The 26,028-nt window shown below is 48.4% G+C and overlaps 2 protein-coding genes and 1 non-coding gene across 5 annotated transcripts in view; 2 read left to right on the forward strand and 1 right to left on the reverse strand.

Annotated features, from left to right (window-relative positions):
• The window catches only part of LOC103596891 (polycomb protein SCMH1), a 32,227-nt gene extending 15,804 nt beyond the window's left edge, over positions 1-16,423 (forward strand). The window contains exons 3-8 of one of the 3 annotated variants that reach the window (XM_008580653.1): positions 2,079-2,279; positions 4,168-4,359; positions 6,583-6,777; positions 14,006-14,148; positions 15,270-15,384; positions 16,144-16,423. In XM_008580653.1, coding sequence (XP_008578875.1) covers positions 2,079-2,279; positions 4,168-4,359; positions 6,583-6,777; positions 14,006-14,148; positions 15,270-15,384; positions 16,144-16,337 — 1,040 coding nt within the window. In that variant the 3' untranslated portion in view covers positions 16,338-16,423. Of the gene's footprint in view, positions 1-2,078; positions 2,280-4,167; positions 4,360-6,582; positions 6,778-14,005; positions 14,149-15,269; positions 16,121-16,143 lie in introns of those variants that run through there. The other 2 variants (XM_008580655.1, XM_008580654.1) reach the window with 2 other exon arrangements.
• On the reverse strand, positions 10,523-10,596 carry TRNAI-AAU. The gene has a single exon. It is a non-coding gene; the product is annotated as a tRNA-Ile (tRNA).
• Positions 16,424-22,835: 6,412 nt separating the features above from the next.
• SLFNL1 (schlafen-like 1) overlaps positions 22,836-26,028 on the forward strand; it is a 5,652-nt gene continuing 2,459 nt past the window's right edge. The window contains exons 1-3 of the mRNA XM_008580656.1: positions 22,836-23,213; positions 25,075-25,419; positions 25,659-25,802. Coding sequence (XP_008578878.1) covers positions 22,836-23,213; positions 25,075-25,419; positions 25,659-25,802 — 867 coding nt within the window. The remainder of the gene's footprint in view (positions 23,214-25,074; positions 25,420-25,658; positions 25,803-26,028) is intronic.

Below are 26,028 nucleotides of genomic sequence, written 5' to 3' on the forward strand. Positions count from 1 at the left end.
TAGTTATATTTTTTCCTTTTTGTGTGTTTTAATTTAGGTAAGCGTTACGTTCGTGAAATGTACAGACCTTAAGTGCACAACTTGATGAATTTTTAATGAATGTAACGACCCATGTAACCACAACCCCAATCAAGATATGACATTTCTGCCACCCCCAGAAGTTCCCTCAAATTGAACTTACACATTTAACTCTGTTCTTTCCTAAAACTCACTAAAATGAGCCAGATATCAAGAGAGGAGACAACATTAAGGGCTCAGCGTTTTCTTGACTCCCCACCTTCTACCCTGACTTCCACCTTTATTCTAATTTTTATCACCATAGAGGAGATTTTCCTGTTCTTCAGCATAATATAAATGAATGGTATATGTGCTCTTTTGCATCTGGTTTCTTTCACTCAAAATAATGTTTTGAGAAGCACCCATGTTGTTGTGTCTATCAATAGTTGATTCTTTTTTACTTCTAATTGGTATTCCATTAAATGAATATACCACAATTTGTATATCTAGTCTCTTGTTGATGGACATTTGGGTTTGCTCTTGTTTGGGATTAGTGGACACTCGTATAAGTAACTTTTCAAAGATACTTGTTTTCATTTATTTTTTAGTTGTGGCAGCAGAAGACTCACATTACCAGACATGGAAATACTAATCATTTCTTAACAGACTTCAACCATTTCTTCTTTTATTAGATGTACCTTCACACCCATGACCAGAGGCACTTCTTCTGCCAATTCTTAGGCCTTTTGTGAATTCTAAGATGAAACAGCCTGTTTTTTCATCATTCTCCACTCCTGCTTTAGGAGATGTAGCTTTCTGAGGTCTGCTAAGTCAGTTGCTATTTTCCAGCTTCCAAAATTTTATTGTTGTCTCCTCTCTTGTTATCTGGCTCATTTTAGTGAGTTGTAGAAGAGAACAGGGCTAAATGTAATATGTTCAATTTGTCTTGTTTACTCTTTTCTTCCTGTCACCTTCTACATCCCACCTCCAAGCTTTCTATTTTCCATTTTCTTCTCTCCATATTTCTTCTCCCTAGATTTAGAATTATAAAGGCAGACAGTCTTCAGAGACATCTGGCTTAGCCCCCTCATTTTACAAACGGTGAACCTGAGACCCAAAGAGGACAGTAGTCCATCCACAGCCCACACAGCTACCATTATTATCTTTTTTGCTTTTAATAACAAAAGAGATTTTTGCCCTCCTACTTTTTCAGTTAGTGAGCCACAACAGTGCAAGAAAGAAGAGTACCCCCTACTTAAATGGGAGGGAGCCTGGAAGGCAGGTCAGGGGAGGAAGTGTCATTGCTGACCAGGCTGCCGTGGATCCTCTCCAGAGACCAAGGAAACAACTCTGTTTAGGACTGCCTCGTTCTCCTGTGCCCACTCTATGACTTCCCCACCACGGTGCCAGGTGGAGGGCAGCAATGAGGAGAGAGCTCAGCTGTCTTGGCAGAAGAAACTACTGAAACAAACAAATGTATAGATGGGACTCTCAGGTCCTTTTCAGTTTTTTTCTTTATTTCAATTTTTTTTTACTACTTTCTTTGGGCCTAAGTGTTGATGTAGAAGATAACAAAGGGACTCTAAGGCCTGGAACTGAAAGCAAGGCAACTGACCAGTGGTATAACCATTCTAAGTCCACTGCCAAACATACACACACACGAGAACACTCTTGCTAATATTGCCATGGCCCCACAGCTCCTAACACATATAAGGTGAGAGGTACAAAGAATATGTGAGGCAACCAAGTACAGAAAATGAAAGTACGTACATCTGGGAAGTCGTTTAGATTTTCTCTTCAGCGCACAGAAGACAAAGTGCAAATTCTATGCCTTGACTTTTGGTCTGGGCTGTTCTCCCAACAGGCTGTGTTCCCCAAGCCTTTGGTCATGCAGTTTGGGCTGGCAGCTGCTGGGCTCAGCCCCCACCGTCTAACCCCCACCAAATATTTCACCAGCTAGCTGCTGGGAATCCTACTAAGGACCACAGCCCAGGGTGTAAAAGATGAAAGAGAGCACTGTTCTCCCTAACATCTCTACCCTGGAGACTCTTTAAGCTTTTTTGATTCTTTGTCTCCTGTAGTTTGTATCTACTTGAACAAGAACGGCAGCACAGGCCCCCACTTAGATAAGAAGAAGGTCCAGCAACTCCCTGACCATTTTGGGCCTGCCCGTGCCTCTGTGGTGTTGCAACAAGCTGTCCAGGCTTGCATCGACTGTGCTTATTACCAGAAAACTGTCTTCAGCTTCCTCAAACAAGGCCATGGTGGTGAGGTTATCTCAGGTAAGCACCCTTGGGCTGTTATGGCCTCCTAGCCAGAGGGGCAGGCCTTCTCAACTGGCTGATTTCTGACAAGACTTCCTGTTTTCTGCTTCACACCTATAGGCTCTGGAGAAATATGAAGGTATTCCATTCCTCAGAGTCCTCATTTCCAACTCCTAGAGCCCCTCTGAGCCTTATGCATACCTCTGCCATAGAGAACACCCATGCAGACTCTGCTTAACTGAGCCTCTAAACAGATTCCTCTCCTGTCTATCTGCTTAATCTTTTCCATACAGAAAATATATGAGTGTGTTGCTTTAAAGGCATCTCCAAAGAAAGAATCCAGAGAGGGCTATGTTGTGGCAACAGGAGAGTTTCTCCAGAATACCACAGTCTCCCACCTGTCAAAATCATTCCTTTGACTCCTTAGCTTCCAGTCCTAAGCCCAGCCCAATACAAGGGAATTGAATCACAGGGAAGAGTAGTAAGAGTCATTCCCTCTTTCTTTCCTGCTATGAGAGTTTGATTCAACAGCAGTGTTTTCTGCTCTCACTGAGAATATTCACTTTTTCTGCTGTGCCTTGCTTTTGTTTCAGTTTTCCTAAGTCTAAAACCCTATTCTTTACCCACCAAACCTATGAAGACTTGACCTAGAGCCTTTCAGACTTAACAGTAATGCTGTGCCATAATCACCTGCCCCTCCTCCCTAATAAGTTGCAATAACCAACTGACATGGAAAACCCCATAAATAACCAAACTATTCTTTTTTTTTTGGCAGCTGGCTGGTATGGGGATACAAACCCTGACCTTGGTGTTATAACACTGTGCTCTAAACAACTGAGCTACCTGGCCAGCCAACCAAACTATTCTTTTAGCAAACATTTATTGAGCCCTTACTGTATGTCACAGATTATTGCCACACACACTGGCCAGGAGAGGGAGAGAACAGAAGATGACAGGCTCGGGTTCTGCACCAGTGGAAAAGAAAGAATAGAAACAACTCTAAGAAGTGTTATAATAGAGAAGTGCATACAGGGTGGTATGGGAGCCCAAACTAGGGAGTAATTGGCTGCGTGGAGGATGGGGGAAGACAGGAAGAGAATTATCATAGAACACTGGGAACTGCCTGGGAAGTTAAGCCTTATGTCCCTTCTGAGGCCCAGGATACTCACTGGTCTCTCCTTTTCCTCTGCGCAGCAGTCTGCAGGGACCTGGTCTTCTTTACTGCCTCTCTTTAGCAGCTATCATCTATATCCCCTCTAGAGTTCTTCCTCTGCCCCAAAATTGGTTCCTGAGAGTGACCTGTTTCCCCAAATCTCCATTTCCTTGCTACCCTCAGAGACAAATACACAGGCCTTTTGTTTTTTAGGGATTATACTGATTTTTTTTTTAATAAAAATAGATAGGAAGTAAAATAAAACCAAGTATGAAATAGTTCTAAGTGTTGCTGAAGTTCTAGTGCCCTTATGTAGGTTGGAAATTGCGTGTCCAAACCACTGCTGGCAGTGGCGATACTCTGCTGCCCAGCTCCTCTGTTCTTAGGCACTTCTTGTGAAAATAGCACCCTAAATGAACAGATATCCTGGAGGAGGCCCAGCCAAGTGATGGAGCTGATAGACTTATGTTCACAGTTGTTTTCACAAGTTGGATGAAATCATTCCAGAGCCCTGGGTGCCACAGACCTGGCCTGGCCACTCCCATTATTGCAAGGCCTTTGGAGTTGGAGACAAAAATCAAAGCCCTCAGGGGAGGGAGGAAAGGGAGGGAGGGAGGAAACCTGGGACACAGATTGCCTGTGTGTAACCAGGTAAATCTGAGACAAGCAGTGGGCTGGCCTCCTCCTGCCCAGGGCTGCAGCACACTGCACTGTCAGGCTGATGTGCTTGGCCCTGTTTACTTAACTCCACAGCCGTGTTTGACCTGGAACAGCACACCCTCAACCTCCCAGCAGTCAGTAGCATCACCCACGTCCTCCGCTTCCTGGAGAAACTCTGCCACAACCTTCGTAGTGACAATCTGTTTGGCAACCAGCCCTTTACACAGACTCAATTTTCACTCACTGCCACAGAGTACAGCCACAGCCACGACAGGTACCTACCAGGTAGGAGCTGAGATGGGGTCTGGGCTTAGAGGGGGGGCAGGGCAAGCAACTTAGACCTGCAAGCCTGGCACCTACTATCCAGAGATCTGGTTTTCTGTTACCTTTGCCACATTTGGGACTTTTTTTATTTCCTTTCATCTTTATTCTCTCTTCAGGATTTTGTCTTCTATCTCTAGGATTTCCCTTCTTTCCTCTGGATCCTTATCCCTAGAAAAAGGTGGTTCATGATTCCCCTTCTGAGCTCCAAACTGCATGTGGGGCCACTGTGAAGTCCCAGTACACCTCCCAGTGTGAATCTGGCAGCAAAGCCCTAACATAAATCTCCCTTGCCAGCAGGAAGGTTTAGTTTCAGGCTACAGATTGAGAAATTTGCTCCCTGGTGATTGGTCATCCATTCTTTCTGTTGGCATGTGGCCCTAATTCTTCTAGCACTGCCAGTCTAGCAAGTCAATTCAAGTTCCTGCTGTTTCTACCTAAGCTGGAAAATAACTTTCTTAGTTAACATACCAGACCCACAGTGAGAAAGTGGATGCCACGTGGCCGGATCAGTGACAAAGCACTTCCGAGAGAGGTTAAAGAGTGAATGGAACTCAGCATCTCTAATCTGGAGCCCAGGACACAGAACAAGAGGGAGGGAAGGAAAGCTCGGCCCAAACATAGCGAGGTAGGTCATTGTTGAGAGAGGAAGGAAAGGTACTTTAAAAGAGTACGGCAGATTGTGTCCTGAGCAGAGGAGTGGAGAGGGTGTGCTATCGGTGTGGGGTCTGTGCTGTCTGTTGTTGGGAGAGCACATCTGAAAGGTGCCCCATTCTGATCTTCTACACAAGTCTTGTTCCCATACTGCCTTCTCTGTTGTCTTTTCATCATAGTCTCAACAGAATCACTTCTGATAAAAGTGCTAGTTCTAGAGAATGTGCTCAGGGAAGTGACCACTCACCCACTCTCCTTCCCCCCACCCCCATTTCTACTTCTGCACCCAAGTGAGCATTGCTTATATGATATGTAAGCAGGGCAAAAAGATACCTGATTTTCAAATACTCCTTGTGGGGACCCCAGACCCTCTGGTCCCTGCAGCCATATCTGTGACCTTCTGGTTGATCCTTTTCTTCAGCAGTAACTTCTTACTGAACCTGCACTAGATTGTTTTCTTTCAGCATCAGAATCAATGAAAACAGAAAAAGGCATCCTTACTTGCAGTTAGATTGTTGCAGTGAGAGTCTGGACTGGGCCTGATGGAGTTGGTACAGTCAAAGGCAAGTTGTTAAATATTCCCAGCTTTGACATCCAAAACTGATCTGCATTTAGGTAATGGAAGTTAGGCCTACCCAGGATTCTCAAAGAATGGATACGTGAGAAGGGTAGTGTGCACATGAGTGTAGCTGCGAGAAAGAGATTTCTCAAAGAAATAGAACTCAGAATTCTTAAATGGCATACTGTCACTAAGAACTGAGAGAAACCTACTGGTAGCAGAATTCAGAGACTGGTAGCATTGTTCATTGTGAGTCTGCAGTCAGGAAGATCTTTTGGGATTGGGGCATGACCTTTCCTGCGAATTCAGTTCCAATTTACATCCCTCTGATTCAACTACCAGATAAGAGGAAGCAAGCTTTAACCAGACCCTTCTTGCCTCACCTACAAAGAAAAAGACAAGGACTAGGGGCATCACATTCCACCAACAGCTGCCACCTTTTACCCTTCCCCCATTTTCAGATAGATTGAGCCAACTCTTTGCACCCCACTGTGCTCTCTAAGCTCTTTATCTCGTAATGAGTGCTCAGCAACTTGTCTGCTCGCACCCTCATTTCTCTTTGCTTCCCGAAATGAGTGTTTTAACTATGCCCAGGCAAGCCAGAGCCTTGTCTAAACTTTTTCTCCTCTGTGCTTCTTAGATTTTCTTTTCTGCCTGCCTCCTTACTTACCCACCTGCCTTACTGACCCTTTGCCCCACCTCCGATCATTTGTCATTTGCTGCATTTTTTGATTACTTACCCATACCTCTGTGCTCCATTTTTTGATTACTTACCCAAACCTCTATCAGAAAGCTTGATCTAGGTCATCTAGTGAGATCCAGAGCCATGACTGATACACAGGCCTCCTGAGTTTCAGCCCAGAGTTTTCTGTTTTGCTGCCTCTTGTTCCATTCAAAGAGGTACCTGGGAGCTAGCACCCTGGCAGTTCTTCCAAACTAGTCCCTGCTCTAACCCTGATTTTACTGATTTCCAGGTGAAACCTTTGTCCTGGGGAATAGTCTGGCCCGGTCCGTGGAGCCACACTCAGACACAATGGACTCCACTTTGAATCCCACCAACCTTGTTAGCACCTCCCAAAATCTTCGAGCTCCTGGGTACCGGCCCTTGCTTCCATCCTGTGGCCTCCCACCAAACACGGCCTCAGCTGTGCGCAGGCTGTGCTCCAGGGGTAAGCTTTCCAGAGTTCTGGACCTCCAGCCCTCCCTCACTCTTTCCTTCCCTTCTTTCCTGAGTTCTAGGAGGCCAGTCAAGACCTAGCTCCATTGCCCCCTGCCTAGTGGTAGGACTGGGGGCTAGGCTTACTGTTGTGCCTGCCTAGGCACCTTGGAGGTAATTGGAGCTCTGGGATTGGCTTGAGAATGATAGAAACTAAGATCCAAAGTACTACAGATGAAAGGGAAGGATTCATTCATTTATCCATTAGGCATTTATTCGAATGCCATCAGTGTTTAGCATGTGGCTACAAAAATCAATCACTTTTTATCCTCAATGTCTTGCAGGAGAGACACTTAAACAGATATTATAAAACAAAGTCTTGAGTGCAATGACAGAGATATGCTGTTAGTAGAATGAAAACTGGAAGAAGGGACATCTAACCCAAGTTTGGTGTTAAAGGGAAGCTTCTTTAGGAAGTGACACCTTGTCTGAGACTGTATGAATGGCCATATCAGGAGTGGTAGAGGAGGAAGAGCTTTCCAAGAAGAGAGGACAATGTGAACAAGAGCAATGGGATAAGAAATAGTACAGATTGTACTGCATGCAGTTTGGTATTGCTAAAGCATAAAACATAATACTGGGACTTCAAAGAGAAAAGCATGGAAAGGTCAGGACTTATATCATAGAAGAGATTAAGTAGCATGCTGAAGAGTTTGGAGTTGATTTTGTAGGCCATGTGAAGCTACCAAAGACTTTTAATTAGAGGCAAGCCATAAACCGATTTGTGTTTTGAATAGATCATTGACTACTGTGTTGAGCATGGATTTGAGGAGGGACAAAACTAGAGAGACCACTTAGGAGGTTACTAGAGTGGGCCAGACCAGAAGTGATAAAGGCCTGGATTTAGGGCAGTGGTTAGAAGGTTTGGAGAAGAGAGAATGGATTTTAAAACAATTCACAAGGTAAATTTAGTCAGATTTGAGGATTGTGAGGAAGGAGGGAGTTGGGAATGTCTCCCAGGTTTCTAGATGTGGTGGCTGGATAGATGGTGGTGCCATTCACTAAGAGAGAAAACCAACCCTGGAAGAGAAGGGGAGGGAGCCCATGGGTCTTCTAGGTGACATTTAGCAGGCAGTGGTTTTACAGGTCTGATTCTCAGGGAAGAGTACTGAGCTAAAGTTAAATATTTAAAAGTCATCAGCATATAGATAATAGTTGAAACTGTAGGGTGGATGATACCCACTTCCCAGAAGAATGTGTAGAATTGAAAAGAACAGTTTACCAAAGATAGAGTCCTGGGAACCAACAGAGTTCAAGAGGTGGGAACAGGAAGAAGAGCCTGTACCAGGGAGACAAAGGAGCATTTAAAGGAGGAGAAACAGAATTTGATATTGTGGTGGCCAGAGGTGTGGAGAGTATTTTAAGGACAGCACAGCACAACAAAGTTCCATAAAATAGGGACTGAGAAATACATTTATTGGATTTGCAATTAGTAGGTAATTGGTGATCTTAGCAAGAGCAGCTTCGGTGGTGGCAGAGGTTGGCAAGAGAAGATTGCAGTGGGTGAGGATATCAAGGGGAGTTTGGGAAAAAAGAAAGATGGTATTGAGAGGGACTGTAAGTCATAAGAAGGTCTTTTAGAGTGGGAGCACTTTGGGCATGTTTGTCAGCAGACAACCTGAGACTTCCAAGAAGAAGAAATTAAGAATACAGGAAAGAAGAGAAAGTAAGGTCTTGGAGTGGTGGGAAAGAATAAGGATCAAGGGTATAGACAGATGGATCAGTCTTAAGCCAGAAGGAGGCATGGCTTTTCTTAACAACTGTGTCCATCAGTGAATAGAGAAAGGGCTGAGTAGAGAAGAGCTTCAGAGTGCTGAAAGATTGGACTAGTCACAAAGATGGGAGAAAATAGATCAAGGAGAAGAGAATGGTTTGCAGGAAACATCAGGAGCCCAGCTATGCTCGGAGACTAGTTTGCCACTTTGCAAGAACTATGGTTTTCCTCTGTGGCTCTTAGCAACCTAGATATGGGATGAGAAAAGACAGTGTAAGAATTAAGGTTTTATACCAAGCTAATAGGGCAAGAATGGGGAAGTAGAGGGAGAGTATGTAAAGAAGTCAGTGGAGCTGGAGGGAGAGCACTTTACATCATTAACCACTAGATCTGGGCGGTGGGGGGGGAAGGAAGTAAGGCTGAAGGGTGGGAGAGACTGAAAGTTTGATATGCTAAAGAACTTTGTGGTGTAATAGTTGTAGTGGAGTTGGAAAGATGGGAGGTTGTGGTCGGGGAGTGGGATATTTAAAATTCTGAAGTGGATTTTTTTCTAAGTGATGGCAAGAACCAGACAGTGACCTGGGAAGTAGATACTTGAAGTTGAATAGAGGCGAAAGTCATTGGAGGCCTGTTAGTTGAATGGATTACCTCTGAGGGTTATGGCAGGAATTGGGATGAAACAGAAGGTAGTGAGCTTAAGTACCCAAAAGTCTTCATTTAACAAGGGGTAGAAACCCAGAGATCAGTAGACAACAGTACCAGGAAGAGCAGATGGTTGGGTACATGTTCAGCCTCTGAAGAACATGAGCTTTCATAGGAGGATGGTCTAGAAGTAGCAATGGGGATCCTTGAAAGTGCCACCTCGCCATGCCTACTCTGGCCTCCCCCAGCCCAGGGATGTGTGAGGTGTGAAAGAAGAAGACTCCATTAGCAAGGCCTGCAATGAAAAGAAGTGACTTCAGAGGAGAGAGCTTTCATGAAGGCTGAAACGGGGGAAGAAGTCTGTGGTGCCCCTTCCCCCACTTTAACCCCAGAGAGGTGGCAAAATGGAGTATATAAAGAGCTCTCATGTAGAGAGAGAACTGAGAGCCGACTCTAGCCTCAGCCCCCTGCCTTGAGAATTGGGTAAGTCATCTTATGTCTCAGGTCTTTCTCATACGCAAAATATTCCTCGTGTGCAAAGTGGAGATGATGACACCAAGCTGGTCTTTCCATAGGAATATTAAAAGGATCAAATGAAAGAAAGGACACGGAATCATTTTGGAAACTAAATCATTCCCCAGGTATGAGGGAAGTTACTGTTATTTTTACCTTCCCTAAGGCCCTATTTCTGATAGGAGTACTTCACGATAGGCTGCTTCTCGTGGCACTTGCCTCCAATAGTACTGTTGACTCCTAGGCATCTCCACTCTTCCTCTGGAACACATCATGAGTCTCTCTGCCTGGTCAAGTCTCCTTTGACCCTGAAGAAATCCTTAAGGCTATGAGAGGATTCTATTTGATTGACCCTCAAATTTTTTGTCTCAAAGAATGTAGATGTCAAGTCTGTCCTTCTCTTATTAATCCAGGATGATTAGGCATGAGCTTGTTAGTCCGACCTCTTGAGGATGTGCCTCACCTGCCTTAGTCATTCTCAGACTGAGACAATCAACCTTCCTTGAAGAGCATCTGGCAGCTGTACACATGAGGTAGTGGTGGGGAGAACCCTGGTTCAGGCCATCTGGAGAAATGGGAATAGAAGACAAAGACAGGGCACTAACTTGTCTCCTCTCTAGCTCTGTGGTCCTGGGTAAGTCGCTTCACTGCTCTGAGCCTCAGTTCCTGAGCCTACAGTGTGGGGATTCTTTATAATTTATTCAATAGTGTTCATTATATCAGACCACTTTTTCACCACTACCATCCTGGCACATGCTGCAGCTGTCCCTTGCCTGGATTATTATTTTTGGTGTTTGTTGTTATTTTTGTTTTGTTTGGTTTTGGCAGCTGACCAGTCCAGGGATAGAACCCTGGACCTTGGTGTTATTAGCACCATGCTCTAACCAACTGAGCTAACCAGCCAAACTGAATTATTATAATAGCTTCCTTTTTAACGTCTCCCTTGCTTCTATCCTTGCCCCCCTAAAGTCTGTTATCAATACAGACTGAGAGTGATTATTTTCATTGTAAGTTGGTTCATGTCACTCCTCTGCTCAAAACCTAACAATTTCACTCAGAAAAGCCAATGGTTTTCAGTGGCATACAAGATCCTCTATTATCTGCACCATCACTTCCCTCCTCCCCCTCAACACACACACACACCTCTCTCAGATATTATGTCTCACCACTTTCTCCCACATTCACCCTGCTTCAGCACATCAGCCCTCCTGCTAAACCTTTTTTTTTTTTTTTCCTTTTTGTCTTTTTTCGTGTCCGGCAACGGACCGCAACCCTCAGTGTCGCGCCCATACCGGACCGGGACCGGCAACGGGATCGCAACCCTCGGTGCTGCGCCCGCCCCTTGCTCAGCCAGTGAGCGGGAACCAGTCTGTATGTGGGATCCGAACCCTCGGCAGGAGGGCCACCACGCTCCCAAGCGGCGCACTGTAGCAGTGCACCACCGGGCCGGCCCAAACAATTTTTTTTTTCCTTTTTGTCTTTTTTCGTGACCAGCAACGGATCGCAACCCTCAGTGTCGCGCCCATACCGGACCGGGACCGGCAACGGGATCGCAACCCTCGGTGTTGCGCCTGCACCTCGCTCAGCCAGTGAGCGGCCGGTCTGTATGTGGGATCCGAACCCTCGGCGGGAGCGCCGCCACACTCCCAAGCGGCGCACTGTAGTGGTGCACCACCGGGCCGGCCCTAAACCTTAAACATGCCAATTGCTCTTCTGCCTCAGGTCTTTGTTCAAATGTCATCACTTCAGAGATATCCCTCCTGACTGCCATATAAATTAGCACATTCTCACCACCTGCCCTCATGGAGTTTATATTCTAATGGAAATAGACTAATAGACAAACACATAAATATATAATAGTATCATATATGGTAATTGTCTTAGTCTATTCAGGCTGCTACAACAAAGTACTGTAAACTGGGTGACATATAAACAACAGAAATTTATTTCTCACAATTCTGAAGGCTGGGAAGTCTAAGATCAAGGCACCAGTATATTTGGTGTCTGATGATGACCCACTTCCTGGTACATAGATGGTCGTCTTCTCACTATAACCTTACATGGGCAAAGGGGTGAGGGACCTCTCTCAGGCCTCTTTTATAAAAATACTCATTCATGAGGGCTGTGCCCCAAGGTCCCACCTACTAATACCATCACCCTGGGGGTTAGGATTTCAACATTCAAATTTGGGGGGACACAAATACTATTAATACACACACTATCATATATGTGTGTGTATATATGATTCCTAGCCCATGATCAGAGGAATTAGCTAAGATGGTCCAAGAAGGACACATTCATGCATATACATTCTCTCCCCATATCTTCTCTCTACTCTCCAGAGTCTCTGCAGTGGGTTTCTCTCTTAGCATCATAGTGGACTTTTAGGGAAGGGAGAAGTGACTGGCTCACAGAGCTACTTCCAACTTCCTGTCTACTGACACATCTAAAAAGCCATCAGGATTTCTATGGCTCTATTCACCCCTGCTTGCTCTAGCACACTTCTTCCCTGGTCTGGTCAATGCCTGACTACAAGCTTGGAAGACAATATGCTAGAATCTCTTCCCCAGAAAGCAAGGGCTGGGCTGGGCCAGGCCAGGCAAGGTGTGCTTTGACTTTTAGACTTGGGACCCACAATGAAGAAAAACCGGAAGAGATTCTTAGCTTTTGCAGGAGATAGAAAGTAGGCCCTCTACTTTCATAAGTGTATTTTAGCTCTACCACTAGGAGCTCGTGTGGCAGGGCATTTCCAGGTGCTGAGGATATAGACATGAGCAAGGCAAGGTCCTTGCCTCTGATCAGGGAGACACACACAAGTGACCATTATATATGATCATTCATTCACTTAACAAACATGTTTGAACATCTACTGTAGTGAACCAGGCACTCTTTTATGTGTTGGAGACATAGCACGGAACAAGATAGAGCTTACATTTTATAGGGAGGAGACAGATAATAAACATAAAATAAATGAATGCATGGAATTATTTTAGGTAGTGATATGCACTATGGAAAAAGAAAAAACTAGGGTAATTGGATTCAGAGTGACTTTGGGGGTAATTGAGTACTTTTAGGAGGAGATCAGGGAAGGCCTCTCTGAGGAATCGATATTTGAGATGAGACCCAAATGTTGAGAAGGAGTCAGGTATGAAAAGATCTGGAAAAAGAGCATTTGAGACAGGAAATCGCAAATCAAAGGATAAAAAGCTTGGCCTATTCAAGAAATAGGAAGAAGGCCAGTGTGTCTGAAGCATGGCGAGTAAGGGGCAGGTTGCAGGGAGAGTTTGAAGTGTAAAATGAGGCCAGAGGTAGGAAGGACCAGATGATGGAGTCCCTCGTAGACCATGGTAAGGAGTTCAGATTTCATTTCATGTGCAGTGGGAGGCCATTGCATTGAGTTTTTAGAGGAGATTGACATGATTCAATTACTGCTTTTTAAAGGTTCCTTTGGCTGTTTTATGGAGAACATGTTACTAGGGTAATGTGATGGGTGGAAATGTGTATAGAATGAGCTGTAACCAAGAGATACACTAAATGCTTTCTGAGACCATGTATTTCAGTATTAGACCAGAAAAGTTTCATAAGGGAGCTAGTCCTTGAAGCTAAGACCTGCTTAGCTAAGTTAAGAGTTTGCCAGAAGAAAAGGAGAAATAGAAGGGAAAGAAGGAGGCACAATCCAGGCAAAGGTAAGAGATCTGTGGCAGGTGATGATCAAAACAAGAGATCCCAAATAGCATGGGGGAAATGGGAGGAGCTATATTTCTGCCAAGATTGAAATAAATGCTCTAAGCAGAGGATTAAATTAACATTGAGATTCCAGGCAGCCAAAGCAAAAACTGTCTTTTTGCCTTAGTGTATCTGGCTATAGCAAGGTCAGCTATTCTCCAGGCCTTGGAAGAGGACTACCACTTTTTTTTCTCCCTATGCCCCAAAGATTTGATTCTAGTTTACCTAGCTACCAGAAATGTTCCCCAGAGCCAAGGCAAAAGCAGCCCCACCCACAGCCCCCCACTGAACCCAAGTAGTCCTCTTTCCTCATTGGTACCACTGTCTCAGGTGTAGGCTCAATCACAGCCTCAATGCACAGTTCCTTCTGACCATTTCCAGAAATCAGTTCTACCCTTGAAAAACAAAGATTCGACTTTCCCTTTGTGGAAAAACTCTCCTCCCCAGGCTTCCTCCAGTTCCTCTACTCATGCTCTAGCACCATTGTGAGCATTGCCTGTAAGGCCATGGAGATGTGCCAAGGTAGAACGGTGGGGTTTAGAAACTAGTCCCCACCCATTATGGTAGGTGCCCTCTTATACTGCAGGGTCGGATCGATACCTGGAAAGCCGAGATGCCTCTCGACTGAGTGGCCAGGACCCCTCCTCTTGGACAGTCGAGGACGTGATGCAGTTTATCCGGGAAGCTGATCCTCAGCTTGGACCCCACGCTGACCTCTTTCGCAAACACGTAGGTGTACCTGCCTGATCTTTCCCATGTTCATTGGGAGTTTTGCTTCTGTACCTTGTAGACTCTTAAAGGGCATGGGCTATATATTTGTTCCACGTCTCCTAAAACTGAAAAGAAGAGACACTGTAAAAATTTAGAAACAGAATCTTGGGTCTCAAACAGACTTCACTGGGCACTATATTCAACTCACTCTTTTAGTATAGAATCTGATTCAGCCACATTCCTCTTGGTTTTGTGGCCTGGGGGCTCCGTTGCAGGGACAGGGATCTCAACCTCTCTTCCCAGGAGTGCTTGCTCTCTCATCTGCCTGCCTTGCCATGAGAATCAGGAGTCTCAGCGCAAGTGAAAGAGCCCCTTGCCAAGTGACTCCCACCTCTCCAATCTCATCAGTCCCCCTCATCTACTTGCCCTACCATGAGCCTCTAACATGTCTTCAAGTGACCATTTGTCTCCACGGCTCAGGGATTGCTCCTGATCACCTGTTGTGGCCATGCTCCTGATTTGGGGCTCAAACCTGCGTCCTGGTAACCCCTGCTGTTTGGTGCTATTCTCCCCATGAGCACTCAGAACAAGTCTGCTACCTTTCATTGATCATTTCAGTCTTTCACACCAGATGGGTTTGTAGGGGGGCATTTAGACCAGGTCTGAAGATCTCACAGCTGCTCAGGAAGTGCCCACTTTGTGCCTAGCTCACACAGAGGGGTCTCTGCTGCTCAGGAAAGATGATGACTCAGAATAACAGTTGAGAGTCAAAAAACAGCCTGTGACAATATAAAAACAGCTATACTGACTGGGGAGGCTTCCTGGAAGAGGCAGAGTTGAGCTGGTTCTCAGATGTTTGAGAGGGTGGGGAAACTGCCTCTCCGGCAGAGAAAGGAAAATGGTACAAATGTGTGAAGAGCCTAACCTGGTGGGTTCAGCATTAGATGTCTGGGGAAGAGGGATGCTTAGGGACAAAAGGTGAGGCAAATAGGTAGGCCTCAGTGTCACAGCAGGTTGAATGGACTCCATGTGGTTGGCACATCCATGGGTGGCCTTTAATCAGAACCTGGGGTGGTTGGACCAGCCAGGCCTCTGATGGCACCTCCCCCTCCACTTCTGCCCACCTCCCACTCCCCCAGGAGATCGATGGCAAGGCCCTGCTTCTGCTGCGCAGTGACGTGATGATGAAGTACATGGGTCTGAAGCTGGGGCCCGCACTCAAACTCTGCTACCACATTGACCGGCTGAAGCAGGGCAAGTTCTGAATGGGGAGACACAGCCTAGACAACTGAGCAGTCAAGCGGATGGGGGCATTCTTCTCCCAGAAAGGAGGGCCAGGCGCCTCAGATTTCTGGGCCACCTCAGGACTCCAGGAGGCTATGTGGAGCTGCCCCTACTACCCCTTCCTGCCATGATATGTCCTTCCATGAAGGACTGAGGAAGGGAGAGTGTGGGGCCCAGGGCTGGCGCTGCTCTTTCCCTCAGCCCTGCCGCAGCTCTGAGGTCCCCCTCTATTTATTTCTCAAGCCTGGCCAGCTTCTCACTAGGATTTCAGACTGAATACCTTCCAGGTGATGGAGAACATGGCTAGCTAGCCCTGGGCCTTGGAAGACAGAGCCCAAACTGATACTTCTGCCCAGTCCCCTCACCACCTCCTGGGTTTGGTGTGGCACCCCATTGCCCCACAGCTTCTGCCTTCTCACCAGATGCCCAGACTCCAAACTCATGGTGCAAACTTCTACCTTTTTTAAAAAAAGATCTTTTCTTATTGTTAATTTATTGTTTCTGGCACTTGGGCAAACCCTCTAATTAATACTCCTCTCACACCAGACAGTGGGTTTCAGGAGGAGGGAGACTGCCCTGCCCTGGTCCCAGAGAGGCCCTCTCCAGATAGGTGTGGCCCCTTTTAAGAGGACACTACCCTAGAGCACTTCCTCTTTGGAATGGACAGACCACATCACTCAGCAGAGGGAGGAAGGCATCCCTGTCACTTTCCTCTCTCTTTCCCACTAGGCTCTTTTGCAGCCCGGACTTCATCTGTAAGAATGGGAGTCCCCAGCACAGCTCGTTGCCCTAGCCAGAACTGCTGCCGAAGAAGATTGGGCCCAATGATTTTAGGCCAAGAATGCCCTAAGGTAGATGGGAGGGAAGGGTCTCCAGGTCGGAGTTGGTTCTACGCACTCCACTGTCCATATGCTTCCTTATAAGCAAGTCAGCAGGACAGCTGCTCCCACTGCCATCTGGTCTTATTTTATGTTGATTTGTTTATAAATAAAAACCAGTATAGATGCCAGTATGTTTTTTATCAGGTGACAGCCAAATCACTGTGCATTCAACGAGCAGGTCACACCCCTTCTCTTGGTCTTAGTTTTCCCATATATAAAATGTGGAGCTTGGACAAGATGATCCCTAAGAGTCCTTCTAATTCGAGCAATTGCTGAAGAACAGGCTATCTTCCAGATTCCCACTGGGGCCCCAGAATGATGTAGGACCCCTGGAAAAACATCACATCAATCCAGTCCCTGCCCTCAGAGGGCTTCCCTCTGATGCAGCTAGAAAGCAGTGAGTGCAGCAGCTATGCAAAGCCACAGTGGAAAGGAGCAGTATTAGGGTCAGCAACTCCAAGAAGCTCAGTGTCTGGGTTCGTCCTCATCCTCGTGGCATGAAGAGAGATGTAGGCCAGCCCAGCCAGGTCTGCACTGTGCCCCGTGCACTGGCCAGGGGCCAGGCACTCAAGTCCAGGGCCACACATCCCTGTGTATACTGAGGGTGTGGGGTTCACAGGAGGAGGAGGAAAAGGTATAGGGGGCACCTGATAATAATAACTAACACTTCTGTATCACTTACTATGAGCCACATGAACTGCTCTACATGAATGAGAATTATCTCAATTAATCTTTGCAACAAACCCATTTTATAGATGAGGAAACTTAAACTCAGGTCACACAGGCAAGAAGTGCCAAAGAATGCATTTGAAGAGAAGTAATCTGTAAGGCCAAGGTTCTAGCCAGCCCACCTTCTTGCCATGAAGCTTTGGGTAGGTCATTTCCCTTCTTTGGGCCAATCTGACTATGGGGGGCTTAGAAAAGGAGACTTCCGAGGGTCCTGCCAGCTCTCACCAGTGACTAGTTCTGATATCATGACTAACTTATATCTTTTCCACTTGATCATTGTAGGGTTCTAACCACAGTTACCATGAAACAGTCAGGGTCAAGGCTGCCACCAGAAGAGGTCCCCATCTTCCATAGACTTCTGGACATTGGGGTCTGATAGGCAGTGCTGTTCACACAGGGTACTCCCAAAGAGGACTTTACTGAACCCTAACAACGAACTTCTGGATGCTTCTAAGCCAAGAGACACAGGGACTGAAGGTAACACTGGTGTATATAGTTAGACCAGACATACTGCAAGACCAGACCTGTGGAGCAAAATGACACCCACCCACCTTACCCTCTTGTCAGCAAGAGTATATTACTTACTAATGAACATTTTTTTTGAGGGTTTATTGTGCTGAATTGTTTACGTACATTATCTTGTTTAAACCTCACAACAACCCTATAGGATAACTATTATATTCCCCCATTTTACAGGTGGGGAAACTAAAGTTTAGAGAGGTTAAGTTACTCACCCAAAACTACATAGCTAATAAGGGGTGCAGTATATCATACTGCCTGCAACTTCTGTCAGGGGGCCTTTGTCTTAGATCCAACTAACCATTCAGACTGAAGACTTCCACAGGCTACACTGGGCATGGCACTCACTTTAAGGCTGTCAGACATGAAACGGCATGCCAGCAGGACAGCATAAAGCAGTCCTCTTCAGTGGGGGAGGGTAGGCATCAGGACCTATTCTCCTTGGTTGCCCAGGCACAAGGGAATGAGACATATCAGGGAGAAGTTGGGTTCACCTTGGCTTAGAAGCATCATGCCCCAAGGGAGCTATCTTTTTGAACAACTCCATAAGCACAGATAGCTTCTAGGGTCCCTGCAGGGGACATGCCCAGTTGAGTCACTGCACTCAGGAAGCCCAAATGGCTTTTTTTTTTTTTTAAGATGACTGGATCTTAACCCTTGACTTGGTGTTGTCAGCACCACACTCTCCCAAGTGACCTAACTGGCCATCCCTATATAGGGATCTGAACCCGTGACCTTGGTGTTATCAGCACCATACTCCCAAGTGAGCTATGGGCCAGCCCCTTCAAATGGCTTTTTAGCAAGTGTTTATAGTTCATACATAGAACTCCAAGTCAAGATAATTTACAATTAGGGGTCATTTTTACCATAAGTAATGTTGCCTTGAAACAATTAATGTTCCACTTTTATCTGGTTTCCAGGAGAATAGAAAGGTAACCAAATGTCAAGTCCTGCAGGAAGAGAGAGGATTTGTTAATCCCTTACCCATACTGCTCTAGCCTTTGGGTCAGAATTTAATGTTTTTAAGAAAAACAAAAACATAAAAATCCTCAACTTTTGAAATTCTTTCACAAAACCAAGTCTTCTACTAGTGAGCCAGTCATCAAAAGCAGTTAAAGTGGCCTCAGGCAGGCCCAGTGCACACATGCTGCAATGCAGGAGAGACCACTCCATGGACCTAGCAGCCCATGACATATGGAAAGGCATATGGAGAAGCGGGATTGGGGGACAGAGGCTACATGGCATCAGCTTCATGTGCCCACTCGGCACCGTGACAGGGAGGTGACACTGACTACGTGCTGAGGAGATCAGGAGGAACACGCCAAGCACTTTAGGAGATAACAAGTGAGTCTAGGCTCCATTTAGGGCTGAATCCAAGGAAGGATGAGGAATTTTTCTGGAACCCTGTGCCCCCTCTCCTCTTTGGCTCCTTCCTGCCTGCTGGCCATGCAGTCCATGTCATCACTTCACTCTAGCTCCATTGTCGAGGCTGTCAGTCCTGAGCAAGAGGGTCTGCAGCACTCCTCATTGACATCTTTGTGCAGCTCACTGAGATCCTTCTCTGGGATGTGGCACTGGGGGCCAAGTGGACACTGTTCCTGAGATGCCACAGTCCCTCATTGGGAAAAGCCAGAAGGTGATTTGCCCTCTTTGTTATGACCAAAGCCAAAAAAAGCCAGACACTCCACTCATGCCAGCCCTCAGCTGTTTGCAGCCTTTACCCAAATACTCACCCCAAGTCACTGGATCTGGTCTTGCCACCATGCTCCATCAGGGAAGCTCCACAGCTTCAAACCTCCAGCCTAGAGACAATCACAGCCGGGACAGCCAGGCACCACAATTGTGCATTTGTATCTGTGATACTAAAGCCATGCAGATGCTCATAGAGGCCAGCAACCAGCAATGCCCCAGGTACAGACACTAGGCCGGAGCCACTCGAGTCACAAAGATACCCTGTGGGTGGTTGGGTCTGGCCCCTGTCAAAAGTCAGGGGAATCTATGGGCAGTCGGTGGTATGCTAGAGGAGAGCTCACAACCGCAGCAGGACTGACCTGGGTCCCAGGACCTCAAAGGCTGTGTCCATCAACTCTCCTCCCCAGTTTGTCTTCTTAGCATCCTTGTCCTCCCATATATGGCTGAGCCCATTCCCCTTCCCTGTCCCTCTGCCCCTTGCCTGGCCTCCCTGGGCAATGAGCACTATGATATGACTATGATATGGGAGTGGGGGGGGGGAAGAGGGGAGTTAGACACTGCTCCCTGATGTGGTTTCAGGGATCATGGCATGTGGGCCATCAAGTGGACATGTTCCAGATGACATGGAAAGAGGCATTCCACAGCATCTCTCTGCCCCTCATCTTTGGGCCCACCCTCACATTCATAAAAGACTTTAAATTCGAAAGTTTTTGCCTTCAATGCCAAATGAGGTTTGTAAGTAAGGTCACAGACATCTGGCGAGATTACAAGGGGCTGCCTTGTCCCACAACTCTGAATTCATGGCTGCCACCTTCCTGGGCTGCCTGCAAAGCACCTGTACTTTATTTATTTATTTATTTGTCAGTTTGCCAATAAGGGGATCCAAACCCTTGGCCTTGGTGTTATCAGCACCACACTCTAATCAAGTGAGCTAACTGGCCAGCCCAACACCTATACTTCCTAATACTGTTAGAAAGCCTGAGGTGCTATAAATAGCCCTATTACATTGCAATGCATTTCTGTATTTAAAAGATGATTTTGTAAGTATATTTAGTGCTTATGATGAAAGACAATTTTTACTCCTACCATGAGAAAGAAGTGAAATTGATGTTCACCTCACATGAGGCTGTTTGTTAAAGGCTCCAGAGAAATATGAGATACAGTGGCTTAAAGAGATTACCAGTAAGCGTGGGGGAAGTTTTGGCACTCAAATCAGTTTGGAAAAGTTCATGCAGAGCAGACACGTGACAGCAAGGCCTCTAAATAAGTAGAGGATGCCTGTGGTTGTGTTCACGTGTTTCCTCTGTCAGGGCGCCTCTCCTGCCTACAATTCGGCATGACTTGACTCAAACCACTTCAAAACAGCTGCAGCCTCAGCTGTCCAGCTGCTACGAGAGCTTCTGATGGATGGCAGAATCAAGAAAGGCTCGAGGGAGCAGAGGGGAAGCATGGATCACTTAAGGCCATAGTTCCATAATTCTCAGAGCTGAGTCAGACCTGGAGTGGTGGCGGGGAACAAGGGGAGGGCACCTGGCAGTCTCCCCCAGAGCCTCGCACTGCCATCATCTGGTGCCTGGGGCCTTGTCCCATACTGTAGTCTCTGCTCGAGTTCCCCGCCCAAATTTCTGCCTCACTTCCTACAGGAAACAAAAATTCAGTAACATCTTCAGAATGGCTGCTCACAAAGAAGGCAGGCTTCTCTATGCTGTCAAACAGCTTCCTCGCTCCCCCCAACCAGGGCCTCCAGAAGCAGTGTGGGAAAATGCTGCCTCCCATCTGCATAATGAAAACCACTTACCAAAGTCCCCCACCTACCCAAGAACAGATTTCTGTACTAATAAAGGATGTAACACCCACGTCTTTGTTCCTGTCAAACAGCAGGTAACAACCTTGTCCTTCAGAAGAGATGGCAATGCTTGGCCTATTTTTCAGGGTTCTTCTGGACAGCAACTTCCATCTGTAGCATAGATAAGATAGATAAGATCCTGATGTTGGGGAGCCCTGGGACCCACCACCACCATGTGTGTTCAGATCCATCCTAAGAACAGCTGGGCTGTTAGTGCTCAGTGGAACCTGAGATTGGTGACCAAAAAGGGAGATGGAGGCTTCAGGCAGTGGGCTGAAAGAGGTGGCAACTTGTGGCCTTTGTGGGCACTGGGGCTTGGAGAGACATTACAGAGGGAGGATATGTATCTTCAGCCACTGGATTCTGAAAGTTTCCCAGAGGGAGTCCCATGGCCAAGTTGCATGGTGGTTGGGTTGCTGTCTCTGCTTACAGTGTGTGGTGGGGTCCACAGGAAGTGGGAGAGGACCCCACCACAACCCTGCCTGCCTAAGGCTGGCCAAGAAGGCATTGTTGACCCTCATGAGATCACAGTGGTAGTTTTGCAGGCCCCGCCCACTTCCTATAACCTTGGTTCTTGCTGCCTTTGTGCCAAGCCCCTAAGTCCCCTGGGAGCTGCTAGCTAGGGGTCAAGGGGCTGTGAGAGCTTGGGGCTGGCACGTCCCATGTTCCTCCAGGAGCCATCAGGACATGAAGGTCATAGGTCTCCCTTTTCTTCCTATTCTTGTTTGCCCTGAATGTCCCCACCCCAGTTGTGGTGGCCCCCAGGCTCTGACTGCCTTGAGAATCCAGTCTGAAAAGATGCAGGCTGGTGGTACCTACCACCCAAACTGGAGGCTGGGTGTGTGGGGGTGAGTGGAGGGCCTGGCACATGTACATATGGGCACAGCTCAGGAGTGAGGCGCCCTGGCCTGGTGGGAGTGCAAGGGCCCAGCTCTAATACTCATTCTGCGCCTCCTCACTTCTGCTCTCTGGACCAAAGATGCAGGACTCAGTCTAGACTCAGGAGTACTTACTCAGGGCCCAAGAGCTTCCTCAAATGATATGCATATACACGAAGGCCATTTTTTCTGGGGAGGAGCCATAGCTTTTGTCAGAGTGCCACAAAGAACCTCTGCTCTAAAACTCACTGACCCAACCCTGACTAGTTTCAGAGCCCCTGCTGATCTCACACGGGCTTTAGTAGAGGAAGAGAGAAGCAGCAATGGGGCCACTGGCCAGTCCTCAGAATCCTGAGTTACGGCCTCTTCTCCAAAAGGCCCTCATTCAAGGTTTTTCTGCTGGCTGGTGGCAGTAATAATCTTACAGTGCGTAGGAAGCCCTAAGGGCACCTGGGAGTCCCTAGCCTGTGGACTGGGGAGAGAGGACAGGACCCCTGGGGCCACTGAAAGAGAGTCCAGAGTTCTGGTTTCTTCTGCCCCATTTTGGGCAAATCCCTTCAGTCTTCCCACAGGCTCTGTTGTCAGGCTCAGTACTACCTGACTCCTCTTTCCTGTCCTAGGCCTCAGGCAAGTGGCAGGCCCCTTCCTGCTGTCCCTCTGCCCTCCCTCCCTCTTTCTGGCCCTGCCCAGCTCTGCCAATCTGTGAGCCTCCTAGAAGCTTTGGTCCCCCTAAATCCCCTTGAAGGCCCTGGGCCAAGTGGAGGGTCCAGGGCCCTGGGAGGAGCAGCCAGCAGTAAGGAATCCTGGAATCCTTTCCGAGGAAGACTCTTCCCTTGTCCCCCAGGAAGAGTAGCACAAACACAGGTGGAGTCCCTCATGGAGCCCCCAGGCAAGCAGCCCCCACCAGAGCTTTCCCCAGAAGAGTCCCTGCCTGAGGACTCGGGCCTCGAGGAGGCTCCCAGCATGCACACCCTCTATGTGGGCCACCTGAACCCCCAGTTTTCAGTGCCCGTGCTCACCTGCCTGCTGCGAGACACCCTGGAGCGGCTAGAGCTGCCGGTGGCACGGGAGCACATCGAGGTGGTGAGGCGGCCACAGAAAGCCTATGCATTGGTACAGGTGGCCACCCACAAGGCCACCCTGGCCTCCCTCCCTTGGCGCCTGCACAAGGCCTTGGAGGAGCACCTGATCCTCAAGGAGCTTGCAGCCCGGGGGAAGGAGCTGGTGTTGAGAGAGAAGTTAAACCACAGAGAGGTAAGTGGGACATTCCCCAAACAATCCCCAAAGCCTCACGGGGATGAGGGGTGGGGAAGGGAGGCGAGACCTGGGTGTGGATGGCCTGCAGAGTGGAGAGAGGGATGTCCTTGAGGAGCCAGGGACAAACCTGCAGACTCGGAGGCTGCTACTCAAATGACCAGGGCCTGAAGCTGGTACTATGCCTTTCACTGGGAGGGACACTGACTTTTACAGTTTGCCTCCAGCCTGGAAGCTTGTGTGAAGGCTGAAAGGCAGGACTCCTCCCTGGGTCCTTTTGCACTACAGCCTCTGGGCTTGGGAGGTTATAGGATACACAGGGGTTGGTGACCACTAAGGCCCACTCTGCCAGGAGTAAGGCAGAAACTAAAGACCCGGGTCCTGCCCTCAAGGAGCCCCTCTTCTGTGAGCACAGCCAAACACAGCGGTCACAAAGTGGTGAGGTGGCTGTGCTCAGAGCTGTGGGAGGGCCCAGCAGGGCCCTACTGCTCTCTGGGGACAAATTTTCAGGAGAAATGAAATCCAGGCACTAGGGAGGACATCCAGGGAGAAGGACACAGCATAGGCCAAAAAACGGGGGTGAAGGGGATTATTTCATTGCAGAAGGGCAAGCTATTTGGTATCCCTGGAGCTCAGGCTGAAGGCTGCAGGGGGTACTGAGGAAGGAAGCTACGCCAGAGGATAGGGGCTAGGTCACCAAGGGCTGTAGACCAAGGCAGACCAGGGCTAAAAGGCTGGAAGGTAACTCCGTGAGACTGGTCATCTTGGTTTTTCTTTTTCTTTTGAGAAAAACCCATGGTGTTTAAACTTGCAGAACAAAATAGCTCTGTGACTTACATTTCAACACGTGATTTCATGTCTCTAACAGTTCTATCCTGTTTCTGAGATCGACACATTTGCCTTCTCTGGGGAGCTGCAGGGCTTGTATGGATGTGCCCTCATCTCTGTGCCCAGTCACCCTGAGCTCCCAGCAGCAGGGAGCCAGGAAAGGGTTGGGGGGGAGGGTGACAATCTGGCATGTATTTAGGGTCAGTGAGGAGGATGGATGAGAAGAGAAGAGCCTATAGGCAGGGAGACCAGTGAGGGGCTGACTGACGAGGCCCAGACTAGGAAAGTGGCCATGAGGATACTCAGGCCCAAAACCCTTGAACAGAGGAGGATCTGTGGAAGTGGACTCAGAAGGGGCAGAGGAAAGTTGAGATTCAGAAGGACTTGTCAGTAGTCGAAAAAGTGATAGGCAAGGGATTCAGGAAGATCAGAAGGGATCTCTGGGTGCCCCTGTCAATTCAGGGACCTGCAGCTCTATCACAGGGGACCTCAGGGTGCTGAGGTACCTCCTGGAGTGATTCCATCCTGGGCCTCAAGGGACTATCTGTAACCCAAGTGGAAAAAGACACCCACAGGTGTCCCAACATCCAGCCCTGGGAAGAAGAAATCTCCCTTTGTCCACCCAGGCATCCCACAACCCCTCTAGGAAAGAGCCCAGCCCACTGGAGAAGGAGCAGTACTATGAACTCTTGTTCCAGCAGGATAAAGCAGTAGCTGCAGAAGGGTGGGCAGAATTGGACCCCTCATCCTGGGAGGAGGCATCAGGATGCCCATGGGGGCTGGACCCCAGGCAGGAGTGCAGTTGGAGGTTCTGCCAATCTGTCTCTCAAGGTCAGGCTTCTGCCTGAGCCCATACGCCCCACTTTGACCCCTACCCCAGCAGGAAGAGGACAGTGGCCCCAGCCCTGGGTCTGGCCTCCCCCAGCCTGCCTGGCCTGCAGACCCCTTGCCTAACCGGCTCCAGACCCAGCGGTGGCAGAACTCCCGGAGCCGGCCCAGTGGTGTGTGCTCTGACAGTGCCATTGTGCACCAGGAGATTGTGGGCCTGGAGCGGCTCTTCCAGGGAGCCTTCCTGGGCAGTGAGACACGCAACATGGAGTTCAAGCGGGGCAGTGGCGAGTACTTGAGCCTGGCCTTCAAGCACCATGTGCGGCGCTACGTGTGCGCCTTCCTCAACAGCGACGGCGGCAGCCTGCTGGTGGGCATTGAGGACAGTGGCCTAGTGCAGGGCATCCGCTGCAGCCACCGTGATGAGGACCGCACGCGCCTGCTGGTGGACTCCATCCTGCAGGGCTTCAAGCCCCAGGTCTTTCCCAATGCCTACACCCTCACCTTCATCCCTGTGATCAGCACCTCCACGGCCGGCGTCTCCCTCAAGGTGGGCCTGTGGGACAGGAAGGCCTCTGGGTCTGCTTTGTCATCCATCATCACTCAGCAAGACAACGGCCCCTGCTACTATACCCAGCAGTGCTGGGGTGGGGAGCAATGGAGTGGGGGGCTGGGGGTGGCCCCTGCACCCAGCTCCATCAGCCTGCCGTGAGGAGCAACCTGGGTGGGCGTGGGGGCTGCCAACTGTCAGGGGCAGCACCTGCCAAAGCCTCTGTTGCCCTTCCAAAGGTGATCCGCCTGACAGTGCACACCCCCAAGGCCCAGAGCCAGCCACAGCTCTACCAGACGGACCAAGGGGAGGTATTCCTGCGGCGTGAGGGGAGCATCCAGGGCCCACTGTCGGCCAGCGCCATCCAGGAGTGGTGCCTGCAGGTAAGGAGGCTGAGGTCCCAGCCCTTCAGCCACTCACTGAGCAGCCCTGGCAAGCCTCACGTTTCCCTGGGCCCCAAATCACCCTATGAGTAATCGGAAGGGCGTGGACTAAAATAACCTGGTGGGAGGGAGAGGCCCAAGCACCCTCCTGTTAGAGATCTATATCCCACCTTCCAAGCTGCCTGAAACCCACCCCCAGCCCACCTACCCCCTACTGCCCCCCCCA

This window comes from Galeopterus variegatus, unplaced genomic scaffold (assembly GCF_000696425.1).
Source record: "Galeopterus variegatus unplaced genomic scaffold, G_variegatus-3.0.2 Scaffold2141, whole genome shotgun sequence".
NCBI lineage: Eukaryota > Metazoa > Chordata > Mammalia > Dermoptera > Cynocephalidae > Galeopterus > Galeopterus variegatus.